This window comes from Scyliorhinus canicula, chromosome 6 (assembly GCF_902713615.1).
Source record: "Scyliorhinus canicula chromosome 6, sScyCan1.1, whole genome shotgun sequence".
Classification (NCBI taxonomy): domain Eukaryota; kingdom Metazoa; phylum Chordata; class Chondrichthyes; order Carcharhiniformes; family Scyliorhinidae; genus Scyliorhinus; species Scyliorhinus canicula.
Window position 1 is genome coordinate 30,161,836 of NC_052151.1, and position 24,748 is coordinate 30,186,583.

Here is a 24,748-nt window from a genome sequence, read left to right on the forward strand (position 1 = left end):
ACACTATTCCAGATGTGGTCTCACCAAAGCTCTGTATAATTCAGCAAGGCAATCCTGCCTCTGCACTCGAATCCTCTTGCAATGAAGGCTAGCACATCATTTGACTTCTTTACTGCTTGCTGCACTTGTGTGCTTACAAGGACGCTGAGATCTTGTTGCACATTCCCCCCTCCTAATTTATGGCCATTCAGATAATAGTCTGCCTTCCTGTTTTTGCTACCAAAGTGGATAACCTTGCATTTATCCAAATTATTTAGCATTTGCGATTCATTTGCCCACTCACTCAACTTGTCCAAGTCACACTGAAGGATCTCTGCATCCTCCTCACAGCTCACCCTCCCACCCAACTTTGTGTCATCTGCAAATTTGGTGATATTATTTAATTCCCTCATCCAAATCATTAATATATATTGGGAATAGCTGGGTCCCAGCACCGATCCCTGTGGTACCCCACTGCCTGCAGTTGGAAGAAGACCTTTTAATTCCTAGTTTGTTTCCTGTCTGCCAACCAGTTTTCTATCCATGTCAATACACTATCCCCAATCTCATGTGCTTTAATTTTACGCACTAATCTTTTATGCAGGCCTTTGGCGAAAGCCTTCTGAAAGTCCAAATAAACCACATCCACTCGGTCCTCCTCATCAACTCTACTAGTTACATCCTCGAAGAATCCCAGTAGATTTGTCGAGCATGATTTCCCCTTCATAGATCCTTGCTGACTATGCACGATTCTGCCACTGTTTTCTAAGTGCTGTGCTATAAAATCTTTCATAATGGATTCTCAGATTTTCCCCACTGCTGACTTCAGACTCACTGGTCCGCAATTCCCTGTTTTCTCTCTGCCTCCCTTTTTTAAATGGTGGGGTTACATTAGCTACCCTCCAATATGTAGGAACTGTTCCAGAGTCTATAGAATTTTGAAAGATGACCACCAATGCATCCACCATCTCTGGAGCCACTTGTACATTATCAGGTCCTGGGGATTTATCAGCCTTCAATCCCATCAATTTCCCCAACAACATTTCTCTGCTTATCTTGCAACTTTTATCCTTAAACTTAAAAGTTATCATTAGCCCCATAAAGCCTACATTAAGAAAGCTCCACCCATAGCCACCAGCTTTGTACAAATTAATAATTTACAGGATTAAAGTCATCAACAAGAAGGAACTCAGACTTTGCAACAAACTGAAAAGTAAATTACCTGGATATATATTCTAATTTTCTTCCTTGACCCCTTCTCTCCTGATGCTAATATAGCAACCCTCTAGTATCTCGAATGAATGTCCACATATTAACAGTGTGAGCTGAAGCAATGACTGTTTGACTGCGTGTTTGGGGTTCCAGCTGTCACCCCCTGTTGGCTACTTGTTCACTCTCACATGAATGTTCTAACTCTTCCTGATTGATTTCCCCCCCCCCCCCCCCCCCCCCCCCCCCCCCACACACACACCACCGTCTCCCATCATGCAGCCAAGCTCTAATTATACTGTCCGTCCATTCACGCCCGTTGGAGGTGATCTAACACCCTATATACCAGACCCTGAGACAGGTAATTCCCCTGCAGCCTCTGAATTTGCCTGTGCACCAGCAGAGTAGCAGTGACTTACTTGCAACATTTTATTTGTAAATCAGAAAGCAGAGCACAATAATATAGAAATAATAATATCAGAATTTCTGAAAGGAAGGTCGGGGCCTGAATTATTAAAGGGAACAGGAGAGTGCGGTTAGAGCAAGTGGCTCATGTAGGAAATCACCAGCACAGACCTGTTCCGGTGTTGTGAAACAGTGTGATTCCATTAACTATTTTTAATTCTTCACCTATTTCTTTTCACAGTCGATAATTTGGGAATCCGTGAAGAGCTGAAAGAGAAGCTGCAGGATGTTATGACTGACAGGCAGCTATTGACTCTGGGTAAAGCTCTGGGAGAAGGTAAGTGCATGAACTGAAGCTTGCAAATCCCTGCCTCCCATAAATGGCATGTGAGAGCAGGATAGCCATTCTAAAATGTGGGCTCTTTCCCTCCACTCCAGAGGTTTAAACACTGCCTTGTGCATTTGACTTGTCTTCCTTTCGCCATTCTTCTGTTTTGTGGCAGCAATCAGTTAAATTGTCAGATTTGCAACACGTAACGCCTGTATTAACCTGCTTTCTGTAACTGTTGCACCATCAACTGTTGCTATTCTTGTGCTCCTGTGATATTATTGTCAGGTTTTTATTCCATAACGCTTTAAATAATTAAACTGGGTGCTCCGGTTTCCTCCCACAGTCCAAAAGATGTGCAGGTTAGGTGGATTGGCCATGATAAATTGCCCTTAGTGTCCAAAATTGCCCTTAGTGTTGGGTGGGGTTACTGGGTTATGGGGATAGGCTGGAGGTGTTGACCTTGGGTAGGGTGCTCTTCCTAAGAGCCGGTGCAGACTCGATGGGCCGAATGGCTTCCTTCTGCACTGTAAATTCTATGAAAGACCACACTGGAAGAAATGGGCTTTCAACAACTTGTTAAAAGCTGGAGTGGAAAAGTCAGAATGAGCTTCATATTTTCTTTTGATTAATGTATTTTTTTTAATCGGTAGAAACCCTAACCGGGATACTTTAATTAGTTATGAAAATGATGCAAGGATGAAAGTTGCAAGATTAAAATTAATTGAAGCTGCATTATCACCATTGTTAGAAACATGGTAATAGGAATGACTGGATTGGTTCTAGAAGTTCACAGGTATCTCCTGACTGTCAAGTCAGCTGAGACAAAATATATATACAAACTACTACCTGTTAAGGGTGAGCCTGAGACAGGTACAAACTGTCCTACCTGTTAAGGGTGAGCCTGAGACAGGTACAAACTGTCCTACCTGTTAAGGGTGAGCCTGAGACAGGTACAAACTGTCCTACCTGTTAAGAGTGAGTCTGAGACAGGTACAAACTGTCCTACCTGTTAAGGGTGAGCCTGAGACAGGTACAAACTGTCCTACCTGTTAAGAGTGAGCCTGAGACAGGTACAAACTGTACTACTTGTAAGGAAAACCATAGAACTCTTCTGCAGCAAGGATTGGTGACATTGTTGGTACTGGGGAGATAAAAGTATTGCATTACGTTTATGGCTTAACTAGTTAAACTACTTTAACTACAGGTAATAATTGAGAGGTATTTCTAAACTTGAAACCTAATTAGTTAAATAAAACACGATAAAGATGGCAAGGCAGTATGTTGTTGCAGCTATAGCATGTGGACACAAGTGTGGTCCTAAGCAAACAAATCTGCACTAACCTGAATCTTGAGAATCAAAGTTAATAAGCTGGAGCCTGAGCTTCGAAGACTGCAATACGGCTGGGATGGGGACTGTTGTCTGGATGCTTTGTTCCAAGGAGGCAGCCAGACTACTTATGATAAGTACTTCAGATTTGGTCCATGGTCGGGGACAGGAAAGGATGACTGTGCGTGAAGCAAGTATGAAGATCCAGAAGTTAGCAATGAAGGATCCTCAGCCCCGTGCAATTGTCCAACAGGTTTGTAGTTCTTGCAGCTTGTTGGGACAAGAACCGGAACTGCAGGGTGAATGAGCAAATTGACCATGGCATTGTGTGCAGAAGCCTTCCAAGTGTGGGGAGTAAAAAACGAACGCAGGCGTTGTAGGAGACGGCACAGTAAGTGGGTAGATATCGTTCTCTGTAGCTGAGACCATGAGTTCCGAAGACTCTGTTGCCTAGGCGGTGCTAGCTTTGAGGGCATCTCCTCCAATCTGAAGAGGATCTTGGAGTGGGAGATGCACCATGATTTAGGATTAAGACAGACATTTTGCTGAGGGAATATTAGCATCCAGGGATCAAATTAAAAATCAGAGCATGGTAAAGGTGGTAACACCAACGTTGCTGCTGGAGCCACGTGCAAATTAACATAGTATAAATAAGATTAGGGAGTTGAATGTGCGGGAATGTTGTGGGAGAAACGGGTTCCAGTTTTTGAGGCACTGGTAGCCGTACTAGGGAAAGAAGGCTGTACTGGTGGGATGGTCTTCATCTGGACTGTGCTTGAACCAATGTGCTAGCAAGTGGTACAACCCGTTCTGTAGAGAGGAGTTTGAGCTAAATAATAGAGGGGTGGGGGGGTGGATTTGAAAAGTTAAAGAGAAAGGACAGTAGGAGGGAGTGCAGCAAAGGTTTTTACCTGGCTGATTCCTGGGATGATGGGACTGTCATATGAGGAGACGCTAAATCGGTTATGATTATATTCATTGGAGTTTAGAAGAGTGCGGGGGGCTCTCATAGAAACTAACAAAACTCTAACAGGATTATACAGGGTACATTCAGAAAGAATGTTCCCAGTGGTGGGGGAGTCCACAACTAGGGGTCATGGTTTGAGGCTATGGGGTAAACCTTTTCGGACTGAGGCGAGGAGAAATTTCTTCACCCAGAGAGTGGGGAATCTGTGGAATTCACTACCACAAAAAGTAGTTGAGGCATAAATCTTGTGTAATTTCAAGAAGGAATTAGATCTAGCTCTTGGGGCTGAAGGGATCAACGGATATGGGGGAAGATGGGGTCAGGGTATTGAACTTGATGATCAGCCATGGTCATAACGAATGGTGGAGCAGGCTCGAAGGGCTGAATGCCTCCTCCTCCTATTTTCTATGTATGTTTCTATTATTATAATAATAATAATCCAAGAGTTGTGGATTTACAGATGCACCATCATTGAATATATTTAAGGCTCCGATAAACAGACGTTTTGTGCATGAGGGAATTAATGGATGTGAGGAGTAGGCAGGAAAGTGGTGTTGACGTCCCAAGATCAACCATGTTCATATTGAATGTTGGAGCAGGCTTGATGGGCTGTATGATCTTCTCCTATTTCTTATGTTGGAGCAGAGTCAAAAAGAGATTTACTCTACTGCTAGGGATGTTTGATGATGTGAACATCTGACAAGTGTTTTTTTACATATTGTATTAACATAATAGCACTTGATTTGGAAAGATGACACAGTTAAAGATCTGCAGCTGAAGTGGCTGGTAAAGTAGCTTGATTAAGCAGGACAAAAATAAGCCTATTTCACATTGTGGGGTAACTTTTGCTCTGTTCCCGAATGTAAACAAAACTAGCCAATGTGAGCAGTTTTAAACCCTGAATGTGGAAACCCAACAACTAACTACTGTTTATATTCCATTTTCTTCCAGGAGAATTTGGCTCTGTCATGGAGGGACACATTAAACAGGCTGATGGCACCAGTCAGAAAGTAGCTGTTAAAACCATGAAATGTAAGGATACCACTGATGCAATAAATAATAGAAATAAAGAAAGATCCAATATTTATTCATATCGCCTGTATTGCCTCTAACATGTTGGGGCGGCACAGTGGTTAGCACTGCTGCCTCACAGCACCAGGGACCCAGGTTCGATTCCAGCCTTGCATCTCTCTCTGTGTGCAGTTTGCACGTTCTCTCCGTGTCTGCATGGGTTTCCTTCGGGTTCTCCGGTTTCCTCCATCATCTGTAGGTGTGCATATTAGGTGGATTGGCCATGTTAAATTTCCACTTGGTGTCCAAAAAAACGATGCGTAGGTTAGGTTAAGGAGTTATTGAGATAGGGTGTGGGACTAAGCTTGGGTGGAGTTCTCTTTCAGAGAGTCGGTGTGGACTCGATTGACCGAATGGCCTCCTTCTGCACTGTAGGGATTCTATGGATTCCAGCCCTGTGAAGAGAACAAAGATGAATAACCTACTTGGTCACAATTAGATAGGGCATTTCCAAGACAGTCTTGTTGCTGTGAGTAGGGTTTAAAATAGACAGAAACCAGGCCAATAGGGCTTGAATAGGAATTAGAAGAGACACGAACACCGAATTGGGAAGCGGTGCAATGTTCAAGGACTTTAAGGGGTGCAAGCAGCTGAATTGTTGATGCTAATGAAATATGCGTTTATGTTGTCACTCATTGTGCAATCAAGAATTTTTAAGCACATTAAAACATATGTAGGAACAGAAAGAGGCTGTTCAATCCCTCAAGACTTTCAATAAAATCATGATTGATGATCCACCTCAGTTACACCTTTCTGCACTATCTCCATTTCTCTTAATTCCATGAGCATCCAAAAACTGTCTAAGCATTCAAAGCTCTCTGGGATAGAGGAAACCAAAGATTAACAACCTTTGGGGTGAAGAGATTACTCTTCATCTCTGTCCCAAATAGCTGACCCGTTATTCTGAAACTGTGACCCCGCGTTCATGATTCTCCAGCCAGGGGGAAAGTTCCTCCCTGAAACAGTTCTCTCATTCCACTGCAGAATTTTACAAATGAGATCACCTCTCGACAACTCAATTTCTCCTTGTAGAACAATTCCAGGAGTCAGTCCAGTGATAAGTACAATGAATTATTATGAAATGTGGTCACTGCTGTTACACAGGTGACCAGTTATTCTGTGCACATTAAAGTCCTACAAAACATCATCTGATTGACCAAATTTTGCACTGTCATTGAGGCTAAAATACTAACTCAGACTTTGAGAGAATTCCCTACTCTTTGCTGTCTGGATAATCTTAGCAAAGAAGGAGTGTCAGTTGAATGTCCCTTTAAAGGATGCCTTCTCAGAAATGCAGTATTCGCTCCGTACTATACTTGTTTATCAGCCCATATGATAATCGTGAACACGTAACCCTGGCCGGGATTTTCCGGCCCTTTCCGCCAGTGAGATCTTCGGCGGCAGGACAGGCAAGCTGTGCAATTCCTGCAGACATCGGCAGGACCGGAATATTCCTCCAGTGGCCAATGGCGAGCCTCTTACGCTGCCAGAAAACACGCAGGGGCGGGGGGTTGGTAGACCTCTCTCCCCACCCTCTCCGAGTTGACAAAACAATTGACTGAACCCAAACGCTTCGTGAGACTTAGTTTGCTGTTATACTGATTGAACCCAATCCAATATTTTATTGTTATTACAGTATCGTGACTCTTCTGAAAGAGAAATTATGCTTAATTGTGGAAATAAAATCATCCTGTTTTTATTCCAGTGGATAACTTCTCACAAAGGGAGATTGAAGAATTCCTGAGTGAAGCCGCTTGCATGAAAGATTTTGATCACCCAAATGTCATTAAATTGTTAGGTACGTATAACCTGTAATGCACATCCATGTTGTATAATGGTCGCATAATGTACATGATTGGGGCTGGTTTAGCTCACTGGGCTAAATCGCTGGCTTTGAAAACAGACCCAGGCAGGCCAGCAGCACAGTTCAATTCCCGTACCAGCCTCCCTGAACAGGCGCCGGAATGTGGCGACCAGGGGCTTTTCACAGTAACTTCATTTGAAGCCTACTTGTGACAATCAGCGATTTTCATTTATTTCATTCATGATTGGGCATTATTCTTATTCCATTTCATTAAGCATGTATTAGTTTGAAATAGAGTGCCCTGGTACTGGTTTGTTTTTGGCTCTTGAGAAATAATAATAATTGTATACACTTGAATTATGTGCCCCTTGTAACTCTGTCAATAACCTGAAAATCGTGTTGCGCATAAATATGTCGAAGCCTAAAGTGGGTTGTGGGGGTGCCGGTGGCGTGTATAAACAAATTGAGGCTAGGATGGAAGAAAATGCGTGTGCAGTAAGTGAAGAACTGTAAGTAGATTTGACTGTTCTTTTCTTTAGGTGTCTGCTTGGAACTGAGCTCGAGGGAGGCGATTGCCAAACCTATGGTCATTCTGCCCTTCATGAAACATGGTGACTTGCACAGCTTCCTACTGCACTCAAGGCTTGAAGAAAATGCTGAAGTAAGTAAGGGAGTGTATAGAAAAATAATAAGTTGTCAGCTACACTGATTACATGAAGCTCTTGTGTTTTTGAAACCACAGTTTTTAGCTGATTCCTGAATAGGTCCATTGTGCCACTTGGAAGGCAGCGATTAAGTCCATAAATCTCATTTGTGTATTTCCAGGAAATTCTCTGTGTGCTGATTGTTCAAGCTACTTTCTGGTTTATATAGTAAATAAGCTGTGTGAAGGGTTTGATGAAGGAGGATTGTAAATGGCCAATAGAAGAAACAGGGTTAATGTTGCAGAATCCTGAAGGAACCTTTGATAAAATATTCTTACTGATATATCTTCATTGTTTTTTTGCCTCTGTGCCTCTGTACCAATTGACTTATCCTCTGTGATTCAGATTCCATTTCAATTCATCCTGCTGTCCTTGTTCACTGCCCTTGTATCCTTTCTTAATCTCTCCTCTATGCAAACACCATATTCACAGCCACCCCCCTTGACTTGGCCATCTCATGTGGCCTTGTTGTTCCCAATATATCACAGATAAAGCCATTGCAATCATTTTCTTGTATCGCTGCACCCGTGTCCCCTTTTCCTCCCAATCTCATTTCCTTCTAAATCTGCCCCAGACAATCTCTTGTCAAGTTTACTTACAGCTGCAATTTCAAAATCGCTGTCTCGCTAACCTATTGACCTCTGTACACCACAGCATTTCTGCAACCACCGATCCACTTAATCACACCCTCACTTTTAAGTCTGATGCCTTAGCCTCCATTAAAGCTGTTACTCTCTCTCACCTTGAAGACAGCAGGATAGGTAGATAAGGTGGTTAAGAAGGCATATGTGAGACTTGCCTTTACACGGTAGCATAGTGGTTAGCACAATTGCTTCACAGCTCCAGGGTCCCAGGTTCGATTCCATGCTTGGATCATTGTCTGTGTGGAGTCTGCACGTTCTCCCCGTGTGTGCATAGGTTTCCGCCAGGCGCTCCGGTTTCCTCCCACAGTCCAAAGATGCGCAGGTTAAGTGGATTGGCCATGCTAAATTGCCCTGAGTGTCCAAAACTGCCCTTAGTGTTGGGTGGGGTTACTGGGCTATGGGGATGGGATGGAGGTGTGGGTTGTGCTCTTTCCAAGAGCCGGTGCAGACTCGATGGGCCGAATGGTCTCCTTCTGCACTGTAAATTCTATGAAATCTAGTCAAGGCATAGAATAAAAGAGAAGGGAGGATATGATGGAGCTGTATAAAACACCGATTAAGCACAGCTAGAGTACCAAATGCAGTTCTGGTCGCCGCACTATAAAACAAATGTGATTCACCAGAGAGGGTAAAGAGGAGATTCAACAGGATCTTGCCAGGGCTGGAGCATTTTGGGTATGAAGAGAGGCTGGTGTAGCCAAGAGTTGTTTTCCTTAGAGCAGAAAAAGCTGAGGGGCGACCTGATCGATGTGTACAAGATTATACGGGACACAGATAAGATAGATAGGAAGGAATTTTTCTCCTTAGTCGAGGGGTTGGTCAATGACCAGCAGGCATGGATAAAAGCTAAGGGGCAGGAGATTTAGAGGGGATTTGAGGAAAAATCTTTTCACCAAAGGTTGACAGGAATCTGGGCCTCACTGCCTGGAAGGGTGGTAGAAGCAGGAACCCGCACAACATTTAAGAAGTATTTCGATCAGCACTTGAAATGCCAGAGTACACAAGGCTATGGACCAAGTGGTGGAAAATGGGATTAGAATAGATAGGCACTTGATGGCCAGCATAGACAATCTTATTCCTCAAATCCAAGGGATGTAGACATAAATGTCTATGACTGATTCATCACTAGATCTGGCTGGACCACCTAAAGTATTATAATATCCTGCTCATTATTCCAGGGTCATTTTGGAAAGCAAAGATTCTCCCTGGCTTCTTTGCTCTTGTTAAACCTCCTGAGACCTTCCCACCCCTTCGACCCTCCCCCCCTCCAGTAAGTATGAGGACCATAGTATGGTCGGAGTAGTGTACAGACCTCTAAAGAGTACCCAGACTGTAGGAAAGAGTATAAATCAAAGAATAGGAGCATGTAAAAAGAATAGAGCAATAATTATCAATGACTTTAATCTTCATGTTGACTGGGTTAATCAAGTTGGAAAGGATAGCTGTGACAATTAATTCACAGAGTACATTAGGGATAGTTTCCCAGAGCAATATGCCACGGAGCCAACCAGGAAACAGGCCATCTTGGATCTGTAATGGAGCAGGTTTAATAAGTGACCTTGAGTAAAAGATCCCCTAGGAACTGGTGATCATAGCATGATGGAAAGTAATAATCAGTTTGAGAGTGAGAAATTTGAGTCAGAAACAACCTTGTACTTAAATAAAGGGAATTACAATGAAATTAGGAAAGAGTTAGCTAAAATGGACTGGATGGATGGCAGGTAAGACTGAAAACAAGCAGTGGCAGATATTTAAGGAGGTAATTCATAACTTTCAGCAAAAATATATCCCAGTAAGGAGGAAAGATTCTAAGAGAGGCATAAACCAACAATGGCTGACCACGGAAATTAAGGAGAGTATTAATTTGAAAGAAAAAGCAAACAAGGAGGCAAACGTCAGTGATAGCCCTGAAGACTGGGATAAATTCACAGTGCAGCAAAGGATGATTATAAAGATAATAAAGAGAGAAAATAAACTACAAGGTCAAACTAGCAAGGAATATCAAAACTAATAATGAGAGCTTAAATATATAAAAAGGAAGAGAGAAGTTGAAGTGAAAATTGGCCTCTTAGAAAAGGAATCTTGGGAGATAGGGGAACAAGGAAATGGCAAAGGAGTTGAACAGATATTTTACATCAGTCTTTATAGTGGAAGATACTTCAAACATCCTATTAATGCTAAAGAATATCGGGGGGGAATTAAAAACCATTGCCATCACTAAAGAAGTAGTATTAGACACAAACTAATGGCAGATCAGCCCCTTGGCCATGATGCCTTGCATTGTAGGATCGTAAAATAAGCAGCTACAGATGTTGTGGATGCATTGATTGTAATTTTCCAAAAACCCTTGGATTCTGGGTTTATCGGAGTGTGATGCACAGCGCAATCACAGCACAGGCGGCAACATAGGGCTCGTCGGTGGCATCATCAGCCAGGGCATCCCTTATCCCCCAAGAGCCAATTCATCATCCTGGGGTGGCCCTCGAAGATGCCGGGATCTCGGAGTGTCCCAGGATGTAGCTATCATGCCCAGTCCCTGGGAAGCGTGCACACACATGCATAATCCAGAGGTGGTGGTCGCACATGAGTTGAACATTCAGGGAGTGGAATCCATCTTATTAATGAAGGGCACTCCATAATGTCCCCAGTGCATGCAAGGCAACATGAATGCCATCAATTACCCCGTGGACCTGGGGCATCCCGTTGATTACGGGGAATCCTGCTGCCCGGGTGGGCCTGAACCAGCTTATTACGATTCTAGACCAGACCCCAGCAGTTGCTAGGATACTGGACCAAAATCCCAATATTTTACTTTCTTTTAAGACTATGTGGAACAAATGATTCGCTCGGGAGTGATTGCATCAAAAAATAGGGCTTTAGTATTTCTAAAACAAAATTTTATTATGATTACAATATTAAACTTTTTAACTTCACACCTGAGAACAGCTTGCAGTTACCCCTTAACACTACTATACAATTTCCCGTTAAACAACAAGAAAAGAAGCATTCAGCTCTTCATTCAGCTTAAACAATCAGCAAGGCATAGAGTAATACTTGCTTTATAGAACAGATTTGGGCCCCGGTTGGAACCCCTTCAGACTCTGACTGAATATCTTGAAATAGCTGCTTCAACCAAGTTGTTTCAGCCTCTTCCTTGTCTTCAGACAAGATTGCTCTGCGTTAAAATATTATTACTCTATTTTTAAACTATCCTCCTGGTAAAGAATTGTGGACTCAGTGTCAGGCAGATCAGAATTCAGCTCCTCTCTCGCTCTCAAAGCTTCGCCAAACTCTCTGCCTCTGCATTTCTGGGTTGCACCAAGCAATGACCTCACCTTCTCGAGCTGAAAATCAAATTATCTCTGCAGGTTGCAAAAGCGCATTAACTCCCCAGGGACCATCCAGGCATAACCCAATCCTCTGGTCAATTTCACCTGCTGCTGCTTTGCAGAACAAAACTGTTTTTAAAACATGACCATTGCAGTCAAACACACCATACCCCCCAGGCCTTTAACCCTTAACTTGTCCCAATATTTAGAAGCCAATATTCCTAAAAATTCTTCAATTGTCACGAGCTCAAATGTGATACAGTCATGCCAGGCATACAGAGCATACGTGACCTCACAGATGCATTTGTGGACTGTATCTTGTGAAATGCAGCACAAGTTCCCGCTCGAGCCCTGAAGTGAATTGGTGGCATAGACGTTCAGGTCTATGGTGACCTTCACAGTCACCGGGAGCAGGTGACCTCCTCCTCCACAGAGTGCCAGTCCGCAAGGACATGGCACGGGTGCTGCACTGTCTCTTTATTGAGACAGTCACCTGCAGCACGTTCTGTCTGTCATGTGCTGTAAAGACCAATGGCAGCTGTACACCTCGGGCCATCGCTGACGGCCCTGTTTGGATACCTCCTCGGCCTGATGGACAGCCAGGTCTTCAGGGTGTGCGGTGGCCCCCTGCACATGGGAAGTCCATGCTCAGGTGCCCTCCCCTGATCCACATACTCACCCTTTGATCACGAGGATATCCCCAGTGCTGATGCCCAGCTCTATTTGATTATTAGCTGCTGCCCCTGTGGTGCTCATCTTCTAGAGGTCAGGCAAACTGATCAGACTTCAAAATTTGATTGAAATGTGAAGCAATAATCATCGTCTGTCCCCATGAGAATTCACTTGGTGGCAGTGTCTTCTGCTGCTGAGGCTCAAAGATCTAAAATTGTCTCCTTAAACCTCTCCACCTCTCTTTTCCTTCATTAGGATGCCAAAGCATACCTCTTTGACCATATTTTTCGTGGTCTATGTTAATAACTCATTAAATTGCTCTGCGTTCTATTTTTATTTTGTGACACTCCTGTAAAGTCTCTTCCCTACATAAATGCTTTGTTGTTTTAAACCTTTTGCTCTAACATTTTGTTTCCAGTATTTTCCACAGCAGTCTTTGCTGAAATTCATGATTGACATTGCCAGTGGAATGGAGTACCTCAGTAAGAGGAATTTTCTGCACCGAGATCTAGCAGCCAGAAACTGCATGTGAGTGAAGTTTACAGTGATATAAGTATGTCCTTATTTTGTGTTTAATTACTTATGTATATCGTTACATGTTTACCACTGCCTAACTCCCCCAATGGCCGGGATTTTCCCCGGCCCCCCACACTGAGGTGTGTTTTGCGAAGGGAGCATGCCATTGGCCGGCTGCGGGATCCTCTGGTTCCGATGCTGTCAACGGGATTTCCTGTTGTTCGTACCCTCTGCCACCAGGGAACCCATCGATGAAACCCGGAAAATCGCACCTGCCTAATGTGTTTATAAAATCTAAACACACACAATTTCTGTACCTTTCATTAATTTACTCATTCACTCATGCAGTCATTCATTCAATGATTTGTTTTTAATCATCAAGTTCTATTTTTAAACAGTAATGTGTGCAGGGAAATTAAAGCAACTGCTTCTCTTGCTACTAGCCTTGAACGTTAAAAGCTTTAAGCCAGTGGTGGTCAACCTGAGCCTGTGGGTCATGTGCAGCCAATCCGAGTTCAGAGTGCAGCCCACGAGACATTTTTTTTTACTGTTCCCACACACAAGGTTGCCAGCTTCTGCTAGTTTCTGTCTGCATAGTTTTCTTCCTTATGTGATACATAAAGTGATACGCACGCAAAGAAAAGCCATGTGAAGTGAGGTGCAGGTCTGATTGCACACAGCGTTGACTGTGAGCATCGTGCACTCCCTCTGCGTCCAATCAAATCGTAGCTACTTATTTTGTGTATGCCATTTGAAGTTGGTAGTTCTATTAATATATGAATGATAAATCATTTTCTTCAACTCATTATGAAATATTTGGCATGTATTTAGCGTGTTCAATTTCATTCATGGGGCGATGGTTCCTGAACATTCCAGATTTCAATCTTGCAGCACACTGAGATGAAGGAGGGCCTCTCAGGCGGCCCACTCCCTAATCGAGGTTGCCAATTATTGCCTTAAGCCCTTTCTGACTCCTTCACTCGCTTCTGAATTGTGACATTCTGTGAAAACAATTTTCCTGCTTTTTAACACACATTGCTTTTACTCCAACAGCCCCATTCAGTTGCTGTTAATTTCTTGGTCACCACGTGACTACTGCCCCACAAAGTTGTCCTTTAACTGAACTGGCTTGCATAGGCAATAGTACACATTCATCATGGTACCATATAGGTGCATTCACGCCATGTATTATGTAAAGGATTTCTTTCCACTGCAGAGCTTGTGACTCTACAAGGGGGAACTTCAAAATTATTTACTCAAGATCTTTTATTTTCCTCCTCCTATTTCCTTTCTTCTAGCGCTTTCTGTCCAAGAATTATCTTTATTAATGTCACAAGTAGGCTTACATTAACACTGTAAGGAGTCTTACAACACCAGGTTAAAGTCCAACAGGTTTGGATACACTGAGGGAGAATTCAGAATGTCCAATTCACCTAAACAAGCATGCCATTTCGGGACTTGTGGGAGGAAACCGGAGCTCCCAAAGGAAACCCACGCAGTCACCGGGCGGGATTCTCCGACCCATCGCCGGGTCGGTGAATCGCTGGGGGGTCGGCGTGAATTCCGCCCCCTCTGTCCTCCAATTCTCTGGCCACCCAAAAATCAGCCCGGTGTGAATCATACCGCCCGCCTCGCAGAATGACGGGGACCGGCGTGACTCGATGGGCCCTGTGGCTGCCCGAATTCTCCGGCCCACAATGGGCCAAAGTCCCGCCCGTTTTTTTTTTGCCAGTCCTGCCGGCGTAAATTGTAGTAGGTCCTTACCGGCAGGACCTGACGGCGCGGGCGGCCTCCGGGGTTCTTGGGGGCGCGCGGGGGGATCTGGCCCCGGGAGGTGCTCGCACCGTGGCCTGGCCCGTCATTGGGGCCCACCAATCCGTGGGCGGCCTTGCGCCGTGGGGGCACTCTATTGTTCCACACCGGCGGCTGCAGCAGTCCGCCTTTGCTGGTGCGGAAACAAAGCCCTCTGCGCATGTGCCAACTCGCGCCGGTTGGCATGGCGCCAAGCCCCTTTCCCGCCGGCCTGCAGGGCGCAAACCACTCCAGAGCGGGCCTAGCCCCGAAGGAGGATTCCGCACCTTTGGGGCGGCCCGAAGCCGGAGTGGTTCACGCCACTCCGTCCCGCCGGAGTTGTCCACCCTGCCGAGAACGTGCAGACTCCACACGGACAGTGACCCAAACTGGGAATCCAAACCCGGGTACCTGTCACTGTGAAGCAACAGTGCTAAGGCGAGGCAGTCAGATTATTTCATGACCCCTGGTCATCTCAAAGAACTTTACAAAGAAGTGTTTTAAAAGTACGGTCACTGTGGTAATAGAGGAAACACAACAACCGATTTGTGCACAGGAAGCTCCCAGAGATACCTTTATTTATGATATTTACCAGATAATATGTTTTGTCATGTTGATTTGAGGGATAAATATTGGCCATAACACTAAGAATAACTGCCCTGCTATTCTTCGAAATCGTGCCACGGAATCTATTGTGTCCATTAGGGAGGGAAGATGTCCTCTGTTTCATGTCTCATCTGAAAGTTGGCAGCCTTGACACTGTCAGACTCCCTCAGCTTTGTCATTAAAGGATGGCATAAGGACAGTAGCGAGAGATGACCTTGGCCCGAAGGAGCAGGATGTAAAACCAGTTTGGGTAGAGTTAAGAAATAGTAAAGATATGAGGGAGTCGTTTATAGGTCCCCTAACAGAATGTAGTAATCCACGGGAGGCAGGAGTTCCGTCACCACACCAATATTTATTTACAATAACGATATTACAGGAGCAGCTACAAACAGTGCTGCTAGCAGTCTAGTCAACTTAAGACTGCCTCACAAAGCCTAAACAGGTGCTTATATGGGCCCCCTCATTGAGCTATCATTGAGGGACCTCATACTCCAATTGGCCAACCAATAAAGCCAATTGGAGTTCATTACACCCCTCCCCCCCAAGGTCCGAGGAATTCCTGCCAGCTGGCATTCCTCTGAGCTTCTTCCTGCTCTTCATGTTTGGGTCTGTCACCTCTGTGTCGTCCGCCGGGTCGTTCTCCGAAGTGGCGGGGTGTACCTCATAGGTGCCCGTCTTTTCCTTGACGACCTCCTTGGAAGTTGTTCTTTTTCCTCCTTGGGGAGAGGTGTCGCGGCGGCCTCGTCGAACGTGTCCATCTTCGACTCTGACGACTGGATGACGGGGTCTGGAGAAATTGCTCGGGGCTGGTCTGTGTTTAGCAGTGAGATGGGTCTGTATGACCCACATTCCGTTGGGTCTTTGTCTTTCTTAGGTATCAGCGAGATTGAGCCCTGTACTAGCGTGGGGGGCAGTGTGCCCCTAGCTAGTGAGTCTGTGAGCACCTCCTGCAGGTGCGAGGCTAGCGCTGTCGTGAATTTTATGTAGAAGTCCGCCGGGAATCCGTCCGGTCCTGGCGCCTTCCCCGTCTGCATGGAGCTAATGCTCTCCATGATCTCTCCCAGTGCTAGTGGTGCTTCCAGGCCCCGTTTTCTGCCCTCCCCCACGACTGGAATGTCCAGTCCATCAAGGAACCATTTCATCCTAGACTCCCCCCTTGGGGGCTCTGAGGTGTACAGCTCTTGGTAGAAGGTCTTGAAGGTTTTGTTAATCTTTTCTGGTTCTGTTTGTAACGTGCCTCTGGTACCCCTGATTTGTGCAATTTCTCTGGTGGCTGCCTGCTTTCTCAACTGGTGTTCGTACAGGGTCCCACGCGCCTGGCGGAGTTGGTGTACTGCTTTCCTGGTGGAGAGCAGGTCAAAGTTCCTTTGTAGCTCTTTCCTCTCCGCCTGGAGCTCTACGGTCGGGGCCTCGGAGTATTTACGGTCTACCTCCAGTATGGAGTCGACCAGCTGCTGCCTAGCCACCACTTCCTCCCTATCTCTTCGCGCTTTGAAAGCGATGATTTCCCCTCTTAGTACGGCTTTTAGCGCTTCCCAGAACGTGGAGGGTGAGACCTCCCCATTCTGGTTGTTCTCCGTGTACTCTGCTATGGCCTGTGCTATCCTTTCGCTGAAGGCCTTGTCAGCTAGTACGGCACCGTCCAACCTCCATGTGGGGCGTTGGGCCCTTCCCGTCTCTAACCGCACGTCCATGTAGTGTGGAGCATGGTCAGATATCACAATTGCGGAGTATTCCACTTTGTCTATCCCTGGAAGCACCGTTTTCCCCACCACAAAGAAGTCAATTCTGGTGTATACGTTGTGTACTGGGGAGAAGAAGGAGAATTCCTTCTCCCCCGGGTGGGCGAACCTCCAGGGGTCCACTGCTCCCATCTGCTCCATATAGTGATTGAGTTCCCTTGCCTTGCTTGAGGTTTTCCCCGTTTTGGGGTTTGATCTGTCTGTCTTTGGATCCTGTACACAGTTGAAGCCCCCCCCCCCCCCCCCCCCCCCCCCATGATTAGTCGGTGCGTCGCTATGTCCGGGATTTCTGCCATCGTCTTCTTGATGAAGCTCGTGTCGTCCCAGTTGGGTGCGTGCACGTTGACTAGTGCCACCGGTGCCCCATCCAGGGCCCCGCTGACCATGACGTACCGTCGTCCCGGGTCCGTAACCGTCTTTGTCGCCCTATACATTGTCCTCTTGCCGATCAATATCGCCACCCCCTGGCCTTTGTTCCATAGCAGGAATGGTAGATTTGTCCCACCCAGCCCTTCCTTACCCGCAGTCGGTCCTGCTCCCTCAGGTGTGTCTCTTGGAGGAAGAATATGCCGGCCCTCATATTTCTCAGGTGGGTGAGGACTCTGGATCTCTTCACTGGGCCGTTGAGTCCTCTTACATTCCAGGTGACTATCCTGGTGGGGGGCTTCTGCCCCCTCGCTCCTGTGGGATTAACCATTCTTATCTGGTGGGCGCACCCCTGCCCTCCGGGGTTTCCCTTTGTTAGGGGGCTGTCCAGGATGGCCGCTGTCGCTGCTCTCTCCATGCGGTCGGGTCCCTGCACTCCGGGGTTTCCCTTTGTCCCGGGGGCACCCGCCATGGCCGCCCACTGTGTGTCCGACACGCGGGTAGTCCCCTGCACTCTGGGGTCTCCCTTCGCCCAGAGACTGTACTGGGTGGGTGCTTGCAGCGGTTCCATGTTTCGAGCCCTTGGTTGTGGCACTTTGTAGCCCTGTTCCTTTTCTAGCCTCTTTTGTCCCTCCTTCCCTGCATCCCCCCTCCCCGGTCTCTCGCTCCCTGTGTACCCCCTGCCCCCGGTCTCTCCCTTTTCCCTCCTCCCCAGTATACCCCTCCTTTGTCCCTCTTTCCCTGTTCCTGTCCCCGTTTGCTCTCCCGACTCTGATGGGTGTTCCCCCCCATCCCCCCTGCCTGGTGCCTTCCCCCCTGTTGGGGGCGCGCTGCGGCCCTGCTTTGTTGCGTGCCCCCGGCACTAGCTTTCTTGCTAGTACGGTGGCCCCCCTCTCGGGAGTTACTGTCTCGCTTCTCCTCTGCCTGGCCTCTGCGGTTTTCTGCCCGCTCTTCCCCCATCCTACCCTGAACCCCTCTCGCTTGCTCTCCCTTCTCCATTACTCTCGTTCCCTCGTGCTGGGGCTTGGCCTCCCACCTGGAGCGGTCCCTCGGGCAGTGGTTTGCTCTTTTTGAAGGGTGCTCTTGCCATGGCGGGGGCGGGGGGGCCTGGCATTGCCTCACCCCCCACTCCCCCCCCCCCCCCCCCCCCCCCCCCCCCCCCGTCGGCGTGTCGTTGCCCCTTGCCAGGGGCCCCTCGTCCCTACCCTCGGTGGTGGTTTTCCAGCCCGTGTTCCTCAACAAACCTGTTTGCCTCAGCGGGGGCTGTAAAGAAGTATTCTCTGTATGGTATGTGACCCAGAGTTTCGCTGGGTACAGCATACCAAAACGCACGTTGCTCCTGTGAAGAGCTGCTTTCGCTCTATTGAACTCTGCCCGTCTCCTGGCTATATCTGCCCTAATATCCTCATAAATTCGAATGGCGTGACCTTCCCATTTGCAGGCTCTATTATTCCTGGCCCAGCGCAGGATTGTGAGCTGTGGTTAAAAGTAAATTAATCAGGGTAGCACAGTGGCACAGTGGGTTAGCCCTGCTGCCTCACGGCACCAAGGTCCCAGGTTCGATCCCAGCTCTGGGTCACTGTCCGTGTGGAGTTTGCACATTCTCCCCGTGTCTGCGTGGGTTTCGCCCCCACAACCCCAAAGATGTGCAGTGTAGGTGGATTAGCCATGCTAAAAGTTGCCCCTTAATTGGAAAAAAATAATTGGGTACTCTAAATTTATTAAAAAAACAAAACAAAAAAAACAAAAATAAGTGAATGAATCAGTGATTTTTGCAGGGGAACTGTTTTGCTAATAGATATTAAAAACCATTTAGCTGTTTGGCGATAAAGAGCTAATGTAATGTTGTGACAGTTTGAGCCTGGCTAAACAAATCAAGGCACATCTTGTAACGAAACAAAAGAATGCTGTATGCTTTGAGTGCCGCTGGAGTAGCTAAAGGGAGGGGCCAGGTCTGGTTGCTTCGTGAGCTCTAAGGTGAGCAGAAAATTTTCCACTTGGTCCAAAAAAAGGTTTCTCTCTCCAAGGACTCTGCACCAAGATAAACAAATAAAACCTGATTGTCAACTTTATACATAAGTGGTATTTGAAATATATGGGTTGCTTAATTGGAGGCAGCTTTCAGGAATCAAGCTAAGGTGTTGCAACTGTTTCCTGTAAAGCTATTTATTTGTTGCTAATGTGCTAATTCTCTTTTCAAATTAAAGATTGTTTTTAATGTAAAAGAGTTCAATTGGTCGGTGTTAACACTCCTGTGGTGCAGTAACACTTCCTCACAGCTTTTCCAAATGCAAATGGTTGGGCTGTAAAATATAATTATGTTAGGAGCAGTCCAGAAAAGCTTCACTCGACTCATTGCTGGAATGAGGGGCTTTTTGTATGAACAAAGGGTATAAACAGGTCAGGTCTGCACACATTGGAGTTGAGAGGATAGACAGGTGATCCTATTGAAATATGTAAGAATCTGAGCAGATTTGATAAGGTGGATACCACAAGGAATATTTCTACTTTTGGGGCAGACTCAAACCAAACGGACAGAGTTTAATACGAGGTCCATCGCTCAGGACAGCAATTGAGGGGATTATTTTTCTGAAGGTCATTAGTCTGTGGAAGTCTCTTTCCCCGAAAGCTGTGGAGGCTGGATCATATTTAAGGCAGAAGTGGACAGATTTTTGACAGGAAGCTGAGGGTTATCGGGAGGCAGGCAAGAAAGTGGAGTTGATACCACAATCCGATCAGCCATGATCTTATTGAATAGCAGAGCAGGATCAAAGGGCTGAATGGCCTACTCCTGCTGCAGGTCCAATGTTCCTATTGGGTCCTTTTAGTTAGGTCATCAAGATCGGCACAGGCTTGGAGGGCCGAAGGGCCTGTTCCTGTGCTGTACTTTTCTTTGCTCTTTGTTTTTTATTACACTGTGTGACAATCTTGATTTCTGTGCCCAAGTTATAGAGAGAGGCTTGAACCCTGAACCTCTCACTGGGGTGTGGCTACCAAATGAGCCACAGTTTTTAAAAAAATATAGTGTATCCAATTCATTTTTTCCAATTAAGGGGCAATTTAGTGTGGCCAATCCACCTACGCTGCACATCGTTGAACTGAGCCACAGTTAATCTGTTAGCTCGAGCTACAGAAGCGACTGCTCCCTGATTGTAAAGAGTTGCTTGACGGCTGATTTATGACCACAGATGTCCCTCCGAGTTTATATCTAACAGAACTGAGTTGATTAGCCAATTGTTATCGATCCCATGCATGTGATAAACAACTATTCATGTTTTTCTGTTATGTAATGATTCAACAGGTTACGCACTGATATGACGGTATGTGTGGCGGACTTTGGCTTATCTAAGAAGATTTACAGTGGGGACTATTACAGACAGGGGCGGATTGCTAAGATGCCAGTCAAATGGATTGCTCTCGAGAGCCTTGCTGATCGAGTTTTCACGGTTAAAAGCGATGTGGTATGTTTCCAATATGTGTGTCTTATATATAAAAATAATATATACTATTATTATTCTATTATACTATTTATTATACTATTAATTATTATTCTTAAAATATTGTTTAATTGTATAATTTGTGCTATATCATTCTCTTTAGATATTTACTGTCCCAAAACAAGTCACGACTGGCATTCTCTGTGACTGTGATCTCTTTGCTTCCTTAACTTGTTTGCAGTTATTGACATGACTGACCCTTAACACCTTGCCTTTTGTTGCCCAGCTTACTTATCCAATGTTTCTATCAATTCTTCACCCCTGCATTGTCATCTCTCTGCTGCCATAGGACCTCTCCTTGACCCTGCACTTCTTCGACTTCGACTGCATACTACCCCATTGCAACCCTGTCCACACACAGGAGGTTATCTTTCACGTAATCATCTGTCCATTGCATATCTCTCTCAGCCGATCCGCTGCCTCAATATCGTCAAGTTGTTTGTCAGATATTCAATCCTGGAAGAATTGTAACTTCCTCCACCTACATTTTTTTTTTATTCGTTCATGGGATGGGGTTGTCGCTGACTGCCCATCGCTGAGGGAATTTTTCTAACAGTCAACCACATTGCTGGGGATGTAGGCCAGACCAGGTAAGGATGGCAGATTTCCTTCCCTAAAGGGCATTAGTGAACCAGATGGGTTTTTATGACAATTGACTTATTGTCATCGTCATCATGTGACTTGAAATTCCAGTTTTTTATTGAATTAAAATTTCACCATCTGCAGTGGTGGGATTTGATCCCGAATTATCAAAGCATTACCCTGGGTCTCTGGATTACTAGTTCAGCAACAATACCACTAGGCCACAGCTTCCCCAAGACCACAACAATTGTCTGTGGCCTCAGTAATTCTTACCATTTATTCCATTTCCCTCCCTGCCCTCTGATTCCGACTATGTCAAGCTGTTTGGAACCTCTGTGTCCTATTTGACCTGGAACTGAACTGCTGACCCTGTGATGTACGATCAATAACTACTGAAATGAGGATGTAGTCCGAATTGAAGGCTTTAATTAACAAGATGTTTCCCCAGCAGCTCGAGTACAGAAAGAAGGCCAGCTGCTGGGAAACACGGGTTTTTATACCTCGCCTCTCTGGGCGGAGCTACCTTACGTTCCGACCAATGAAATGCAAACACTTGGGCCAATGAGCAGCGAGCCTCCCAGGTACCGTAGTACCTCTAGTCATACTACCACACCATGCAACCTCTGTCCTATTTGACCTGGAACTGAACTGCTGACCCTGCAACCTCTACAAAGACCGCTTACTCCCAAATCTATGGCATCACTTGCTTCTACTCATACTTCTGTTTGTCTGTAACTGAAAGCTTTAATCTGTTCCTGTCTGCCACTTCTGGACATGATTGTTCGCGCAATCTCCACACTTGTCTCCATTCCTTCGCTCTCTGTGAAATAATAATCGCTTATTGTCACTAGTAGGCTTCAATGATGTTACTGTGAAAAGCCCCTAGTCGCCACATTCCGGCACCTTTTTGGGGAGGCCGGTACGGGAATTGAACCCGCAGCTGCTGGCCTTGTTCTGCATTACAAGCCAGCTGTTTAGCCCTCTGTGCTAAACCAGCCCCAGCCCAGAACTTTGGCTAATCCAAAAATTCTGCTGCCTATATTCTCTACCACATTGACTCCTGTTCACTCATCATGCATATCCTCATTGCCCAACATTGGCACCTGGTCCTCCAACACCTCCTCATTCAAAATTCTCATCCTTGGTGATATTGTTACCTTCTAATCTCTAAGTTCTTTGAAAGTACACCCTAGTCTCCGCCCCACCCGCTCGCTACCACCTTCTCCCCCACCCTGGCCCCGCTCGCTGCTTCCTCCCCCCCGGCCCCGCTCGCTGCTTCCTGCCCCCCTCCCCTGCTCCAATCGCTGCTTCTCCCCCTCCCACCGCAGCAACCCCCCTCCCTCCACAACAGCCCCCACTCCCGCCACAGCAGCCCCCCTACCGCCACAGAAGTCCCCCTCCCGCAGCAGCAGCCTCCCCTCCCGCCACAGCAGCCCCCCTCTCCTGCCACAGCAGGCCCCCCCTCCACAGCAGACCCTCTCCCGCCACAGCAGCCCGCTTCTCCCACCAGAGCAGCCCCACTCACCCGCCACAGCAGGCCCCCCCTCCACAGCAGACCCTCTCCCGCCACAGCAGCCCCCTTCTCCCGCCAGAGCAGCCCCACTCACCCGCCACAGCAGCCCCCCTCCCTCCGCAGCAATCCCCCCTCCCGCCACAGCAGCCCCCCTCCCTCCGCAGCAATCCCCCCTCCCTCCACAGCAACCCCCCCTCCCTCCACAGCAACCCCCCCGTCCCGCCATAGCAGCCCACCCGCCACAGCAGCCCACCCGCCACAGCAGCACCCACCTCCCGCCACAGCAGCCCCCACCTCCCGCCACAGCAGCCCCCACCTCCCGCAACAGCAGCCCCCCTCTCCCGCCACAGCAGCCCCCACCACCCGCCACAGCAGCCCCCCTCTCCCGCCACAGCAGCCCCCACCTCCCACCGCAGCAGCCCCCCTCCCACCGCAGCAGCCCCCCCACCGCAGCAACCCGCCCCCCCGCCGCAGCAGCCCCCCCTCCCGCCACAGCAGCCCCCACCTCCCGCTGCAATAGCCCCCCCTCCCGCCGCAGCAGCCCCCACCTCCCGCCGCAATAGCCCCCCTCTCCCGCTGCAGCAACCCGCCCCCCCCGCCGCAGCAACCCGCCCTCCCGCCGCAGCAACCCGCCCCCCCACCGCAGAAGCCCCCCCATCCTGCCACAGCAGCCCCCCCCCTCCCGCCACAGCAGCCCCCCCCTCCCGCCACAGCAGCCCCCCCTCCCACCGCAGCAACCCGCCCTCCCACCGCAGCAGCCCCCCCATCCTGCCACAGCAGCCCCCCCTCCCGCCACAGCACCCCCCCCCCCCCCCGCCACAGCAGCCCCCCCTCCCACCGCAGCAACCCGCCCTCCCGCCGCAGCAACCCGCCCTCCCACCGCAGCAACCCGCCCTCCCGCCACAGCAGCCCCCCCTCCCACCGCAGCAACCCGCCCTCCCGCCGCAGCAACCCGCCCTCCCACCGCAGCAACCCGCCCTCCCATCGCAGCAACCCCCCCCTCCCATCGCAGCAACCCGCCCTCCCATCGCAGCAGCCCCCCCTCACATCGCAGCAACCCGCCCTCCCATCGCAGCAGCCCCCCCTCACATCGCAGCAGCCCCCCCTCCCATCGCAGCAGCCCCCCCTCCCATCGCAGCAGCCCCCCCTCCCATCGCAGCAGCCCCCCCTCACATCGCAGCAGCCCCCCCTCCCATCGCAGCAGCCCCCCCTCCCATCGCAGCAACCCGCCCTCCCACCGCAGCAACCCGCCCTCCCACCGCAGCAGCCCCCCCTCCCATCGCAGCAACCCGCCCTCCCACCGCAGCAACCCGCCCTCCCACCGCAGCAACCCCCCTCCCATCGCAGCAACCCGCCCTCCCATCGCAGCAACCCACCCTCCACCGCAGCAACCCGCCCTCCCATCGCAGCAACCCCCCCTCTCCATCGCAGCAACCCGCCCTCCCATCTGCAGCAACCCCCCTCCCATCGCAGCAACCCGCCCTCCCACCGCAGCAACCCCCCTCCCATCGCAGCAACCTCCCTCCCATCGCAGCAAACCCGCCCTCCCACCGCAGCACCCACCCTCCCACCGCAGCAGCCCCCCTCCCATCGCAGCAACCCGCCTCCCACCGCAGCAGCCCCCCCGTCCCATCGCAGCAACCCCCCGCCCATCGCAGCAACCCCCCTCCCATCGACAGCAACCCCCCTCCAT

At 48.2% G+C, this 24,748-nt stretch overlaps 1 protein-coding gene across 1 annotated transcript in view; it reads left to right on the top strand.

The window, feature by feature from the left end:
• The window catches only part of mertka (c-mer proto-oncogene tyrosine kinase a), a 181,749-nt gene that overhangs the window by 144,172 nt on the left and 12,829 nt on the right, over window positions 1–24,748 (top strand). Inside the window, exons 12-17 of the mRNA XM_038799109.1 lie at window positions 1,835–1,930; window positions 5,170–5,250; window positions 6,995–7,087; window positions 7,633–7,754; window positions 12,861–12,970; window positions 20,765–20,924. Of these exons, the coding sequence (XP_038655037.1) occupies window positions 1,835–1,930; window positions 5,170–5,250; window positions 6,995–7,087; window positions 7,633–7,754; window positions 12,861–12,970; window positions 20,765–20,924 (662 nt within the window). The remainder of the gene's footprint in view (window positions 1–1,834; window positions 1,931–5,169; window positions 5,251–6,994; window positions 7,088–7,632; window positions 7,755–12,860; window positions 12,971–20,764; window positions 20,925–24,748) is intronic.